General features: G+C 53.1%; 4 protein-coding genes across 4 annotated transcripts; 2 read left to right on the top strand and 2 right to left on the bottom strand.

Annotated features, from left to right (window-relative positions):
- Window positions 1–931: 931 nt before the first annotated feature.
- Window positions 932–1,993, top strand: J4E87_008306 (uncharacterized protein; the record flags this gene model as incomplete). Its single annotated transcript, XM_049379897.1, has 1 exon — window positions 932–1,993. One exon carries the CDS (start codon window positions 932–934, stop codon window positions 1,991–1,993), a length of 1,062 nt encoding a protein of 353 aa, XP_049230464.1.
- A 1,675-nt stretch (window positions 1,994–3,668) lies between these two features.
- J4E87_008305 (uncharacterized protein) lies at window positions 3,669–5,862 on the bottom strand (the record flags this gene model as incomplete). Its single annotated transcript, XM_049379896.1, has 2 exons — window positions 3,669–5,155; window positions 5,238–5,862. The coding sequence occupies 2 exons, from the start codon at window positions 5,860–5,862 to the stop codon at window positions 3,669–3,671; spliced, it is 2,112 nt and encodes a 703-aa protein (XP_049230463.1).
- A 6,813-nt stretch (window positions 5,863–12,675) lies between these two features.
- J4E87_008304 (uncharacterized protein) lies at window positions 12,676–13,372 on the top strand (the record flags this gene model as incomplete). The annotated part of the gene is made up of 2 exons (XM_049379895.1): window positions 12,676–13,272; window positions 13,334–13,372. 2 exons carry the CDS (start codon window positions 12,676–12,678, stop codon window positions 13,370–13,372), a joined length of 636 nt encoding a protein of 211 aa, XP_049230462.1.
- A 108-nt stretch (window positions 13,373–13,480) lies between these two features.
- J4E87_008303 (uncharacterized protein) lies at window positions 13,481–14,991 on the bottom strand (the record flags this gene model as incomplete). Its single annotated transcript, XM_049379894.1, has 2 exons — window positions 13,481–14,821; window positions 14,872–14,991. The coding sequence occupies 2 exons, from the start codon at window positions 14,989–14,991 to the stop codon at window positions 13,481–13,483; spliced, it is 1,461 nt and encodes a 486-aa protein (XP_049230461.1).
- Window positions 14,992–15,248: the final 257 nt, after the last annotated feature.

The raw sequence follows: 15,248 nt of genomic DNA, 5'->3' as shown, positions 1-15,248 counted from the left end.
ACCACCCACAGCATCGTCCACACGTACCTCACCTTCGCATTCGCATTGTTCCCTCATCCTGCGGCTTGAAACAGCGAGACGGTCCGTTGCGACGATAGCCTGATCGGTTGGTCACACTGTCGAGGCCCAAAGCTTTGGTCTCGGGTCACGGTAGTTCGCTGCAATGCCGCGCCTCGGCCACAAAAAGTCCGTAATCATCACGCCACACTCCTACCACTCGTCGCCCACAACCCCGTACCCTCGAGCCACAGCATCCCCGTTTTATACCTCAAAACCACTCTTCGCTCCTATCTGACCCGATCACGTTCTCTAGGTCCAGACTAGGCTGCCAGCAATGTAAAGCCCGCCATGTCAAGGTAGGACACAACACCAAACTAAGCATTACACGCTTACGAGGACTCGATACTGAAGTAGCTCAGTGTGATGAACTCAAGCCGTGTACCAACTGCGCCCGCCATGGTGTTCCGTGTAGCCTCGTCGTCTGGGATCCCAGCGCATCCCAGTCAGCTCATTCGGCATCTTCCGCATCGTCTGCATCACGACGTACGAATCAGTCACCGCTCGAACGATCTATACCCGTAGGCCCCATAAAACGCCATGAAACATAGTCGTTCTTTTCTCATTGGTGTAACAGGGTTCATCGGCATCGTCTGCCCACGTGGCCTACCCGCGCAACCCGTCGACCGCAGCCGGAGCGAGGGCCGTCTCGACTATCTCGGAAGAGGATTCTTCCGACTCGCAGTCGGACGCATACCCTTTCTTGACTAGATATATACACAGAAATCAACCGAGTCAGTCGTCGCTATGGTTGCGGGACCTGGAGCTCCTGTAAGTCAGTTGGGCCATTGCCAGGATCATCACCAACTGTTTTAGACACCACTGGACAACAGAGGCATTTGATACCCTGTCCCAACGACCTACCATTCGGCATATGTGGAGAGTCGAGGCTCCTAAACAAGCCAACGCACATGACTTCTTCATGCATGAGATTCTGGCCTTTGCGGCGCTACACAAAGCATATCAACAACCTCAAGACCAACGGCAGCCATACTATGCTTGCGGTATCCATCATCAAGATCTCGCCATTCGGGGAGTTCGAGAGAAGCTTCAAAATGTAACCGACGAAGACGCCCCGGCGATTGTAGCTACGTCGACACTGCTCACCTTCAGCGTATTTGCTTCAACGGGTTTCGAGGCCCAGACACCTCTTACTGCACCTGTCAACGACATTGATAGTCTGGTGAATGCCTTCCATCTCATGCAAGGTATGGGACACGTTCTTGCGCTCGCTCAAATGGCAGTGAGGGACTCTTTTCTCGGCCCGATACTGAGAGATCCGTTGGAACCCACTGCATCGCAGCCCGTGCTGCTAGAGCTGAAAAGTCAATTACCAGCACTGGTTGCGTTCATTGAAGGGAGAACGGATCTCTCAGAGGCCGAACGACAACTTTATCTTACTGTCATTCACCTCTTCGAGCCCGCTTTCCAGATATCGCTGCCTGCTCGAGTGGATAACCGGGAGCTACGTTTCCTATTCTTTTGGCCTCTGCAATTAGGACCAGATTTCATGGAAGCTATTCAACAGCGAAGGTCAGGTGCGATCGTAATTCTCTTGTACTATACGACCATGTTCCATGCAGCTGAGACGCGATACTGGTTCATGGAGGGCTGGGGACAGCGGGTATCGAAGGCATGCCATCAGGCCATTGACCAGAGCTGGGCCCCCGCTATTGTATGGCCTCTGTCTTTCCTGGAGCAGGGAGATTCGTGGAGCTTGTTCACCAACGTCCTGAACCAGGGACAGGCTTCTGGGTCAGCATCAGCTTCTCAGCAGCCATCGGCAGAAACAACACCTCAACGGGAGGCACCGACTATCGGATCTGCAACGTCCGGCGCTGAGCCATCGCAATCTTACTCTATCCAGCGACGAGGCTCGAAGTTCGCCGTTCAGATGGGTGCTGCCGAGGACGAACAAGTTCCGGGAGAGGACTAATACCAGGCTTGGCCCCATGGCCAGACCACTCACCACGACCCGGCAGACTCGCAGCTGACACCACACAAACACAGGTGTGGAGCGATCTAATACATATAATCACGATGTTGGCAGATTATGGACCTGCAGTTCTCTAGCGGCAGTATAGCCTCGGGTCGATCCCATCATCCCCATTGAGTGGTACCGCCGGCTAGGTGACCGCCGGCTAGGTACCCGCATTAGCAGCGGCTTCTCGCCGCGTACCACGGCCGGCAGTATAACGAGGTTCACAGCCAATGAATAATAAATTGCGGCGCAGTTGCTGCAATTCTAATCACAACACATATTTGGAGCAACGTCATTGTGAGCTGACGCCTTTGGCGTGAATACGAACAAGAATGTGTTCGTATCTGTCGACCGTTCGGTCGGTGTTTGATGGCTTACCAGTGCATCTTTCATTCAAGACGCTTGCACGCCAAGAATGCGCCCTTGTCTTTGCCCACTATGACCAATTTACGCCCGCCTTCAATCTTATTACCCACACTACAAAACATGTTCAAACGTACTTTCTCGAGTGCCCCACGTAAGCGCGTTCTGAAAGTCATCGCGTGGCTTCGCCCCACAAAACGACCGCTATCGCAACATCCTAATCCCACGATCGGTATGATATTTGCGACTTGCCACGTCAATCATGCTCAACAACATACCAGGCTGACTTGCCTTCCATCCTGCCCAATATGCGACCCATGTCTTGTGTGACGGCCCCCAAAATGCTTTTCTTCACACCAGGTTGTGCCGCTTTCTCACATAAGTCGCATGCAGGCCTACTGCATGGTCCTTTAGCCAGCCGCTGAGGTGCTTTGGAACAAAGAGCGGTGGCGTAAGTCTACTATTGCGCACCTTCCGTATTGAGAAGATGGAATGACGGAAAGTGCTGAGCCTCAGTGTTGGGGAGGAGTAACTTTCAATTGTCTGTTTAAAGTTGGTGACTAGAGAAGGACGCGGAGGTGGAAATTTGATCAATAATTCCTTCGCATCCGCAGCGCTAGACTGTGCCGCTCGGATGCTAGCCACCACGCACGCACGCAAGTCGAGTTGTATACGCATGCAGTGACGGTCAATCACGCCGAGTGACGCGGCAATACGGTATTGCCGCTGCATGCTGATCGGTGGGGACGAACGGGTTGCGCTGGCGGAAATACGCATATTGGGGATCATTAGAAGCGATCATCGCTTCTAGATGTCGGAAGCTAGGGGATCCGCGCTTGAGAGACAGCCACTGTTGTGGGGAGCATACAACGCGAGTAGTTGCATTGCAGACGCCGTACTGCTTCAGCGATAATGTACTGCGCGAGAACCGATGAGGCATGATGCGAACTATACGAGAACGCGTGCTGTTGTGAGATGTCGGAAGTGTTTCAAAGGCTGGCGGTGCTATGGACATAGTGCGATGCGTTAAGATAGCGATGCAGTGTACTATTACATTAAAGTCGTAAAGAGTGTACTAGTGGGTATCTTGATCGTCTCCTCGTGAACATTCCGAAAGAAAGGTCGAACACTATCTACGTGTTGCAGTAACACCAAAAGACTGGCCAAGAGGCAAACATTGCGACGCAAGACATATCAGAAGTCTAAATGAAGAAAAGATCCGAAAGTATCGATTCATGGAAGTGTTCGAAGTCGAAAGTTCTGTCGTTCATGATGGAGACATGGGCCGACTTTGGCCGTCTACACTTCTCGCCCAGCGCTCTAGCTCTTCGGGTGTTGGCTGCGAGACTGCTGTACTATCGCTTTGAATGGTTGTGTCGCTCAGTCCTCTGGTGTGTGACGGCCGCCGTTCGATCGTCGCCTCTTCCGCATCGTTGTCCGCTTCGGGTTGTGCGCCTGCCTTTGCTTTGGTAATCTCTTCAGCAGTAGCCGGCGCTCCAGGCTCCACTGCTGATCTTGTGGCTTCGCTATCTGGTCCAGCTTCAGGTGCCTTCTTTGCTAGTACTTCATCGATATTGGTCGATAGTGAGTTGTCACTTGGACTTCGGCTGTGTGGAGGTTTCTGCATTGGCTTCATGTCTGAGTTCTTACTAGGCATTGGGCTGATCGTATCTCCGCCGGGAAGTTCTGCAAGAGGCACACTATACCTGCCATTGGTGAAGTAGTCGGGCGAATTGCGACCATCTGGCGGAGGGCTGTAAAGCTCAGCGGGGGTGCTCTCCGGAGACATTTCGCTGATAGGTGGATAGGACTTTTGATCAACACTGTAATAGCCTGCTGCAGGGTCTTTTGGTGAATGAGGAGCATCGGAGCCAGTGAGCTCTGACACGCGACGATACTTGATCTCAGTGCCAGCAAACGTTGTGTCGATTTCAGACGGCTTCTCGGTGTTCTCTTCGGGTTCCTTTGTCACTCGGCGCTTTTTCCTCAATAGAAGGTAAGCACCGATTGCGACAATGATGAAAGCCCCGACGATGCCGACAACGATTCCGGCGATTGCACCTGCTGATAGCCCACCTCCAGACCCAGACTCTGGTGTTTCTGGTAGGCCAGTATAAGACCTATCGAATATAGTGACCAGGCTCGGATTCGGCATCGGATCAGAGAATGTGGCTGGGGCAACCGTGAAATTCTGACGTTCGTAGTCGACCACAATGTACGCTTCCTGTAAAAATGTGCGCCCCAGTACAAATCGTCCATTTTGTGATCGCTTTATGGGAAGGTAACGGGTCGCGTTAAGGTAGAGTGGAAAGCTGGCTTGCTGATCCAGTGCCGAGTATGGTAGTTCGATGTCCGCAAAGTCTGCGCTGTCGGTGTCAGCACTGCCGCTGATCTTGAATGATACAGTCGGGTTCAGTCGTAGATTCTGCTGGCGCGCTGTATCGTTGACAGTATACATTTGTGTCTGATTGTCGAAGGTCAGACCGAATTTGATGATGAATTCGTCGCAGACATCATCAGGCAGAATGAGGTATGGTAATGTAGAGTCAATGGTCGCAGGAAACGCTCCAGTAGTAAGAGACGCCGTGTTGGTTTCTGCGTCCTGATCTGGCTTCCAGAGTATGCCAATGACGCCAACAGCAAGCGTGTTGTTCTGCCGGCTAGGCATACTGATCGAGACACCTTGTTCGGACAGTCGTGCTTTATCGTAACCTCCCAGTACTAAACTTCCTGTGACCCCGTTGTCGTTGTTGCCTACATGTCTTAGCATCCGAATTTGCTAGGTTCATTCCTCACCGAGGTGGTAACTCTGGTACCCCCACAATGATGTACTTACGATAATAAGCACCAGCCGTGTATCCAAACGACCGACTGGCAATTTTGTGTGCGCTTCCCCACATATTGTCCAAGAAGTTCGGTTTGAGTGCGCCGGGGGGTCCGGTAGATCCGACAGCGAGCCCAAGGGAACCCATGTAGAAGTTTGTAACGGTATACTTCACGACATACTGCTCGGTCAAAATGAAGCTCTGTGGTGAGCTCTCACCCAGACCCACATGATCCACACCCCAAACTGCGGCTGGCTCTTCCGCTTGTAAAGTGTCGTTGTACCACTCCGGTACTGGAATTGTGTAGATCCCTGCGTTCTGCCATTGTGGAGATTCATCATCATCGAAGCCTAAAGATTGACGGCCTTCGTATGACAGGATACCTCGACTCGCTGCACACTGGTCGGGGCTGGGCAGGTAACACCAGTCGGTCTGTTGCGGTACGAGGGTGGCTGGCGAGGAAGTGGATATGAGTACCCTGAAGTTCTGGCCGTTACTGTTGTTCTTGCCGTCGTCGCCAATGTTGATGGAGAACGTGGACCATCTCCCGTCGTTTCCTTCGTACTGCCCACTGGGAACCAGAACGTAAGGCGTGGGCGGCAGCTGGATTGGCTCGGCACGTTTCTTGGAAAACATAGTCGCAACTTGACCACGGCGCATGGCAGCCGAAGTGAAGGGTCATCAGTTGATAAGAGAAGGCTACAGATAAGAGGCACAAGCTATCAAAAACACCAACACCTTGTCAGCTACCGCAACCACTTAGCGTAGGTCAGCTGGTGGTGCCGGACTGGCATTGAGCCGCGACTTGCGTGGGCGATGCACATCGGCGCTCCATGGACGACAGTCGCAAGGTCCTCATTGCCGTTGCTTGGATCGGTTAAACATCAATTTGTCTGGCCGCTCTAGGCGTCAAGCCCATCTGCTTGTTGTGGGTGTATTGCGCCCGTGCCTCAGGCGGGGTAGAGGCACAGCATCGCCAGGGCACCCTGAGGTTGCATATTGCATGTGGATGAGCCGGCATATGACTGGACGTGGCAATACCGGTGAAAGGGCACAGGTTGTGTGGTTGCCACCGGCCTTCCCATTGGGAGAGGACTGGGCGGAGAAGGATCGCGAAACATTCAATCGAGAGTCTGGATGGCAATCGTTGTTGACCAGGGCCGCAGATAGGCTGCATGCTGAGGTGGCTGGAAAGGCAGACCTCGAGGGAAGCCTTGACGGCCCGCGGACAGGTGGAGCTTCACAGGCTGGCGCGCTCGATCGCCTTACTCAGCGGAAGCCAACGGCCCAATCGCTCGAGCCGCCGCCCCACTTGCCCGCACAGCACGCACATCAGTTCTCACGTGCATGCACCTCTCACACGTTGCAACACACAATCACTCTTGTTGTCACCCTGCGCGACCCACCCTTGAAGGAACACGATCGTACGGATTCGGGAATTAGAGTCGTGTAGCCAGTGCGAGTATGGCGCTCGGCACCAGCGGACCTGTGCAAGGAGCGCCCTTCTGCTCCGAGCTTCGCTCCTCATTTTCGGCCCCCAGAATGCCATCCTCATCGGATCCCGTCTGGCGTCAAAAGCTATCGCTAGTGATGATGGGCTGCAGGCCATTACTCTGTGCAAGGTAACGAGCTAACTTTATGCGGCCTCAGAAGTAACCATGTCAGCAACCGCCATGGATGCGATTCTCTACTTGTCTTCAGGCCTCTGGGTTGGATAATATCCCGCGTCACTTGCATCTGTCCGGCCTTTCTCATCATGCGGATTGAATGCGACACCACGTCTTGGAAGTCTACCAGGTCTCACTGCGACCCTGGCTTCTGTGGCGGCCTGTCGCCGTTGAGCTGTGCCGGTCGTATTGCTTGAAGAAGGTCGAGGCAATCTGAGTATACTTCAATGCTGCGACCAAGCCCGGGCGTTCGTCATTCGGCAGGCGGTCAGGTAGATCTATGCCTTCGGCTTGGTTGTTCTGCTTCCGGCCTGATGTTTACATACCCTGGCACACAGGATTACTGGCCAAGCTTGGCTGATGCCAGCCTCGCCAAAGGATTTGTTCCCACCGTCATATGCAGGTCGGCAGCTAGCTTCGTCATCGTCTTATAGCTATCCGTTCCTGCTTGCTTCCTTCCCTCTTTCGAGCCTCCAGCCCATCTTTCGTCGCAAGGTATGTGATGCCCCCATTGGTACCCTACATAGTCGCTCCTGATCCTCCCCTTACTTCAATCCGCACCTTGCCTAGTGCCGCGCTTGACACTGTATGGTACTTTCTCAGTCAAGATAGCTTTTTGGTCACTTCAAGCATATCACATCACGTGTCTAACCTTTTCGTCCAGCTCCAAGCCGTGTGCCACTCGTTCAGCCGGCGTAGCAGTCTTTCGCTTCAAGATGCGCAATCATTGGCCCCTTCTGCTGGCTTTTACAAGCATAGCTGTCGCGCAAGGTGGTGGATATGGTGATTCCAACAGTACTTCACTGCCTGCATACGACACCCCGCCCACAGACGCCTATCCGACAGACGCCTATCCCACAGAAGCCTATCCCACAGAAGCCTATCCCACAGACGACTATCCGACAGAGACCTATCCCGCTTACCCAACAGAGGTAACCACGTCTAGTGGATACGCCGCGCCTCCTCCACCACCATCGCATCCACCACCACCTCCTCCTCCACCTTCATCGCATCCACCACCACCTTCATCGCATCCACCACCACCTCCTGGACCACCACCTCCAAAGACCGAAACAGAGACCAAAACAGAAACTGAAACAGAGACTGAAATCAAAACGAAAACGGTCACTGTCACAGAGGTATAGCCATTCTTAAGTTGCCCCTGACTGTTGCTGACTGTCAAAGACTGAGCACGAAACTGAGACTGAGCACGAAACTGTTACTTCGTCCGAGTACTGTTCTGTTCCGCAGCCCATTACTGTGACTCATGTCAACAATTCTACCATCACAAAGACTGATTATGATACCGTGACTGGGCCTACGACAACCGTCAACAACACAATCACAGAATATACGACGAAGACCATAATCTCAACGGTAGTGACTCTTGTACCAACTACCGATCTCATCACGACTACGGCAACGACAACCGACATCACTACCCAAACTGACGTTTCTACGACGGTCAGCATCTCAACATCGACCTATATCTCGGTTACCACCTACACCACCACGAACTATGAGACTATTACTGAAACATGTAAGTGATACATCCACACCATGCAATCTTTTCGCCTTGCTTCTTTTGATATCTGTCATGTCTTCGAGCATCGCGTTCCTCCTTCTCTGTATTCCGGAGCGATGTACTACAGACATGCTGATTGCTAAACAGTGCCTGGAACTACATCTGTCAGGACCGAAACGGTGGTTTCGACAACAACAGAAACGCTCACTCTTACCGACCTCATCTCTGTGACAACGACCGTCCCTGGACCGACCGTCTCTGTTCCAGGTCCTACGCAGACTACAGTGGAAACCGTCTCGGTTCCCGGACCCATTCAGACTTCGGTCCAGACAGTGTCAGTCCCTGGTCCAATTGAGACTATCATCAGCTTCACGCCAACAACGACAACAGAAGTGATCAGCGTGACCACAACGTCTCTGACGACGAGCGTGTCTACATCCGTGTCAACTTCAACCTCAACACAATTCATTGTATCAACCCTGACCCTGTCTGGCACTACGAGTGTTACTACTGAGACTGTCTTTTCCGAGATATTCATCACGACTACTTTTACGGAAACTCTTCCACAAACTGTTGTCGTGACATCGGATCGTACGATAGAGACCACTGTTCCGGTCACCATTCCGGGCCCCACAGAGACAGTTGAGGAGACAGTCACAGAAGTATCTACGCAGCTTAGCACTCTGACTCTACCACCCCAGGTCACCACAACTACGACAACGTTAGAAGGCGAGACTTCAACAATTACAACTCAAATTCCGCCTAGTACTGTGGTTTCAACGATCGTATCGACTCTTACTTTCCCGCAAGCCACGGTGACTTCTGTCAGCATATCGCCACCAGAGACCGTTGTGGAGACATTTACACAGCCAGGCCAGATTACCACCACGACTTTAACGCTTCCCGGAGTCTCCTCAACGGTCACAACGCAGCTCCCCGCAAGTACGGTACTTTCCACTATCACTCTACCTGGCGAACTTACGACTACCACTGTTCAACTCCCCGGCACTACATCCGTGATAACTTCCCAGCTGCCAGCGAGTACAATTGTATCCACACTCACTTTACCTGGTGAAGTAGTCACTTCTACGATTCAGCTTCCTGCAGAGACCTCGGTTGTTACAAGCCAGCTACCAGCCAGCACTATCCTCTCGACGATAACGCTGCCTGCTGTCACCTCCACGATAGTAAGCCAATTACCAGGCAGCGTTACAACAAGTACTGTACTGTCAACTGTCACACTACCAGGATCTACAGTATTGACCACAATCTCCCTTCCTGGCTCCACCTCGGTAGCTACCGTGACTTTGCCTGCAACGACGTCCATATCCACTGTTCTTATCACTCAGTCCTTCGTCACCACCCAGGTCCAGCCTACTACCATTGTGGAAACATTGACACCAAGTCCATCTTCCACGACACCTGCATCAATCTCCTGCTCTAGCGAGTGCCAGATTGACGTTACCGCGACCAAATTAGAGTACCCTGGGGTAATTGTGACCGAAACTGTAACGGTACCAACAGCTACGCTCACCATCTACACGGATAACCTGAATAGTGCCGTCAGCTCATCACTCGTCATCAACGCACTACCGTCTCAAGCGCCGCCGTCATTCACATGGGATTATTCAGGCGTGCCACTGACGTATCCCACGACGTACCTGGCCTACGAGACTTTCAGCCATTTGGAGGTCGAGGCTTTGGGAACTGCTTGTGTGATTGATACAGAAACCCTTGCCTTGTCAGCTCCTACGCTCTATGCGTCTCTCATTGTACCTCTCGACTCCGTCCCCAACACAGCGTTCGTGGCGCCCACGGTAGTCGACTTCCTCAACAGCCAGCCGACTGTCATTGCCCAGCTTGGCCAGTCCATTGGGCCAAGCGCATGTGACCCAGCTAGTGGGGGTACAACGGACATCAGTCAATCTTTCGTGGGAAGTAACACATATGTCCTCACACAACCAGCCTTGACTACAGCGTCAGTGTACCTCCCGACAGCGCAGTCCGTCGTTCTTCCGTCTGAGCCTCCACCTTCGACGAGCGCAGTGCCAACAACCACCGCTGCTTCACCAAGCTCGCCGCCGCCACCTCCTCCACCAACCTCAAGTAGGCCTCCCCCTCCACCTCCTTCTTCTAGTGCAATCCCAGCCCCTAGCAGCTCGCGACCTCCTCCGCCGCCACCCTCTAGCAGCGCTTCACCTCCACCACCACCACCGCCAAGCAGTACTCGAGTTCCACCTCCATCTTCGAGCCCGGCTCCACGTCCAAGTAGTGCGGCACCTGCACCGTCTAGCACGGCCCTTCCGTCTTCCAGCGCTGCACCACCACCGACAAGTATCGCGCCTCCATCAAGCAGTCCTGCTGACTCCGCGTCTGAAGGTCCATCGCCGTCCGCTCCTCCTCCTCCTGAATCATCCGTGGTTCCGGAGCCCTCGACCGTTCCCGAGCCTTCTTCCTCACTGGAAGCACCCTCGTCTGCCCCTCCGTCCTCGTCGATCATCGTATCGAGCCTTACCTCGACGCGCTCTACTACTACCTCAGAAGACACGTCGTCTGCCCCAGAGCCGAGCCCAAGCTCGACTTCCGAGTTCCTTGGAGGCGCAGCACTTCCAACAGGTCACTTCGCGGGCATGTTGATTGGAGCAGCGGGCCTCGGATTGGGACTATTCTAATCGCGTAATGTGGAAGAGGAGCTAGCGTATACTTTTCAATGTCTGATGTTTAATGCACTAATGCATGATAATGGGATGATGCACATGTCTACGGAATGTGCAGGATGTAATGCTAGGTCTAATGCAAAATGCTTTGAGTCCATACCTGACACCGTGTTAATTGATTTCTCGCGGGCGCTCGATACAACACTCTGTGCCATGCAGAGTTCGTCTTCGTACCATTGTTTATCAGCCCATCCGGTCGTGCCTGCGCAACCGTCCCATCACGGGCTCGCGGCGACTGCCCCACTTCGCTCCCGTCTCTCCACTGTCAACCAAACAACCTTATCTCAGCCTTGCCTTGTTTATCACCACCACGGCACAAGCAATATACAACCCAAGCCTCCTCACCTCAAGATTACTCAACCTTCTCCACCATCGCAGCAGTACGACAAAGTGCATGCACAAGCTCGACGTCCAAGTCAAGCTTTTCCTGTTCAGCTGAACTGTTGAGCGCCATGGACAACGCCATCAGATGCGGACATGGGCCGATAACCACCCATTTTCCGGATGCGTAACGGACGGTCGCCGTTGCATGCGAGGCGAGCCGCGTGGTGTCGCCGGATGGGGAAGTACCACCGATGCGACTTCTTGCGAGCTTGGGGTGTGCCCAGCGTTAGCGGTACGCGATGGGCGGTTCGTCAAATGGAATGTGTACTGTATCGTCAAGTGCGGTAAAAGTAATCATGATGCACTTAGGCTGATGCATGGTACTATCTAGGTCTTACAAGCATGTCTTGGCGGTATGTTTGCTTACTGATATTCATCCAGTCAACAGAGATGCATCGTTTGTGTAGGTTCTGCTGTTGACGAGCAATGCGACTCTACTTCACTAAGGGAAAAATTGGACATCTCGAATACTACTTCAATGTTGGGTTGTCTACTTTGTATGTCTTCATCTTAACGTAGGCTGCAGACCTGTTCAGCGCCTTCCTTGTACAAGGTGCCCTGATCGTTGTACCCCGCCAATCATGCCGCCAAGGAACGGCCCACATGAACGTCGCTTCCACCTTGCCGTCCACTCCATTGAGCAAACATCTGACTCCACTGACATCTAATTCAATGACCGAAGCGGGACATGTTCCTACCAGATGGCACCATGATGGCCCGGAGTGAGACGCGCTTCTCGCAACTTCAACAACATCGATGATCCAGAGGACAAGAGATCCTCGCAATTGAGCGCCGGCAAGACACGTCCATACGAACCGAATTGTGTTAGCGTAGTAATACAGCATAATTAAATTATCTCAACGACTTCACATTCTCTGCTCCAATCTTCTGGCCTTGACGCATAGCTCGGACTGCACTTACAAACATCCATTCAGCATGTATCCCGGGAACGGCTCGGCTGCTCGTCAGAGTATCCGCCCGCCACCCGTCCCAATCTCCCGAGAACCAATACCTACATATCAACTACAACCATTGAATGTTTGTTCCAAACCCGAAGGTTGCAATTGGCTAGTCAATTCTGACTCCAAATCACGCCCTCATTCTTCTAAACTACACCCATCCCACACTCATATCCTTGCTCCGTACCTGCATGAACATGCGCATCGCATTCCCACTACGCATTGCGGCTCTGCTCGCCCTGCCTTTTGTTTCCGCTCAAGACAGTGCCAGCGCCTCAATCATAGCCCGCAATACGAACACCAGCTGCCCCGATATATCCCCCGGGCCAGTTAGTTTCAGCGATGTAGCAGGCCTATTCCCCCTCCAAGCCCACCCAGACCCAGTCGCAACAGAATCTATCCGCCAGACGCTATCCCTCTATGCCCTCGCCATCGACGGCCGCAACTACGACATCCTCCGAAAAGTCTTCACCACCGATGCCCGCGCTAACTACTCGGATCCCATCGGCGTATTAAACGGTGTCCAAGCCATCATCGACAACCTAGCACCCGGTCTAAGCACTTTCGTATCTACCCAGCATCATCTTGGCACGCAGATGATTCATATTTGCGGTCCTAAAAGCGCTGTGTCTGTTACGTACTTTCAGGCTACGCATTGGTTTACGCCGTATACTGGCGTTCAGAACCCTGTGGATAACAGTAAGGTTCTGATTGATAAGGCTCAGTATCAGGATACGTGGGCGAAGCAGAGGGATGGTAGCTGGAAGATCATCAATCGCAATTTGGTGCGAATGGTACGTGTTGACACATGTGTGTTTGTGACGATTTCGCTTTTGCTGACGGTGTATGAAATAGGGTCCTGCTACGTTAGACGGCGGCTTTCCGACTTCGTGATCTGTAATAAAAAGATAGTCTTGTACGTTCGAAAAGTAGATTCGCCTCAGATAGCGGTAAGCGGCTTTATACTACACGTAAACATCTGAAGACTACATATCCAATCTCCTATTCATATCTCTCCAGTACTTCCGCAATCTTTTCCCGGACTCCCTGCTTGCCCTCATACTTCTCCAAAAGCTTAGCAACAACATCCTCCCTCTTGTTACCACCAGCTTCTCTCAAAATCTCTGACTCGCGGGGTAGCCCGATCCACGCGTGCGGGTACTCTCGGTAGTCCTTGTCGCTAATCAGAGGTAATGGTCCTTCGCTACTGTCTCGGAAGAAAGCATCAACGTCGCGGTTCTTGACGTCATCGAGGGTGTTGGGTTTCCAGTTTGGTCGCTCCTTCTTGCGCTCTACAAGGCGCGCGGTTACGCCCTCGACAAAATCGGGGTGGGCCATGAAGCGAGAGGCGATGTCGTATTCCTTTTGGAAGGTTTGCGCCATGGACCATTGGCGGCCGACGCGCATCTGACGGAGGGCTACGGCGACGGAGGTGGGTGACCGGCTGTGGATGGTCTGGATAGTCTTGTCGGCCCATGTCTGGATCTCTGAATCTTTGTGCCCCTTCTTGACGTCCTCAAGCGATGCCAAAATGTTCTGGATGCTAGGCATGTCCTCGTGGAAGACGGTGTCGATAACCTTGCGAAGTTCACCGGAGATGTGCGGTCGCTCGGCGGGTAGTCCAGTGCTGAACTCCTCGATTGTAGAGTTGATGATCTTGAAGCGCTCGTCGAGCTTCATGTAGTCGGGGAATTGTAGTTCGGCAAGACGCGCCTCGAGTTGCTGGAGCGTGGAGGAGTGGATGTAGTGGGTCGCGATGCCGTGGTAGAAGGCATCGACGCCCTTGAGTTGTTCGGATGTAAGGGCGAGGTAGGTGCCGAGAGCGCCTTCCATGCGAGGCAGGAAAAAGGACGCGCCAACGTCTGGGAAGAAGCCGATGGTCGTCTCGGGCATAGCGAAGAGGGTGTTCTCGGTTGCGATTCGGAAGGGAGCGTGTATCGAAAGTCCAACACCACCACCCATTGTGATACCGTCCATGAAAGCGACGTAGGGTTTCGAGTAGGTTGCGATGAGGTGATCCAGCTTGTATTCCAGCCCAAAGTAGTCTGAACTGCTTTGCTGTCCCTGGGGCCCTTCCTTATTCCACTTTGCCAGTGCTGCGACATCTCCTCCGGCGCAGAAGGCGCGACCGTTGCCCTTGATGATGACGACACCTGCCAGTTCTGACTTTGCCCATTCCTGCAACCTCGGTATGATCTTGCGGGCCATGGAGCCATTGAGCGAGTTCAGCTTCTTCGGTCGGTTGAGCTCGATGCTGCGGACGCCGTAGTTGTTGGTGAAGATGACATCGTCGGGGTCGTCGTCTTGCTGCGCTTTCAGGAGGTCTGCGGTGGGTGTGGCATACTACGCGATTGTTAGGTGTGAAGGCGTGGTGGGCTGGAGGGGTGCTGTACCTTTCTCGACCCGCTCATCCAGGCGGGATTTGTGACCTTGGCGCGCAATGGCATGGTATTTATCGTGCTTATCCGTGAGACGCTGCTCAGCGGCGTCCTTGTTAATGTGCGGAGAGACATGGTGGTGTAGGTGAAATGCGCGCCAATGATGCAACTTTCACAGTTTCCGCCGAACGAACCTCGGGTATTCGCGTAGGCGTATCGATTGGAGTAAGCGTCACCAACGTCAATTGATGGGTTTTGAGGTAATGAAAGACACGGTAGATTCTCTAAAGAAACGCTGAATAGAGAATGATACAACGTCACCGGGAAATGTTCTCCGCCCGCAGTGCTCCATCGCTCCTTCTCAAAGTTGTCGAGCTCGGATCTCCCCCTCA

Source organism: Alternaria ethzedia (assembly GCF_023757985.1).
Source record: "Alternaria ethzedia strain BMP 0044 chromosome Unknown scaffold_25, whole genome shotgun sequence".
Lineage (NCBI taxonomy): Eukaryota > Fungi > Ascomycota > Dothideomycetes > Pleosporales > Pleosporaceae > Alternaria > Alternaria ethzedia.
Note: the sequence above shows the minus strand (reverse complement) of the source record. Positions and strands in the feature narration are given on the sequence as shown.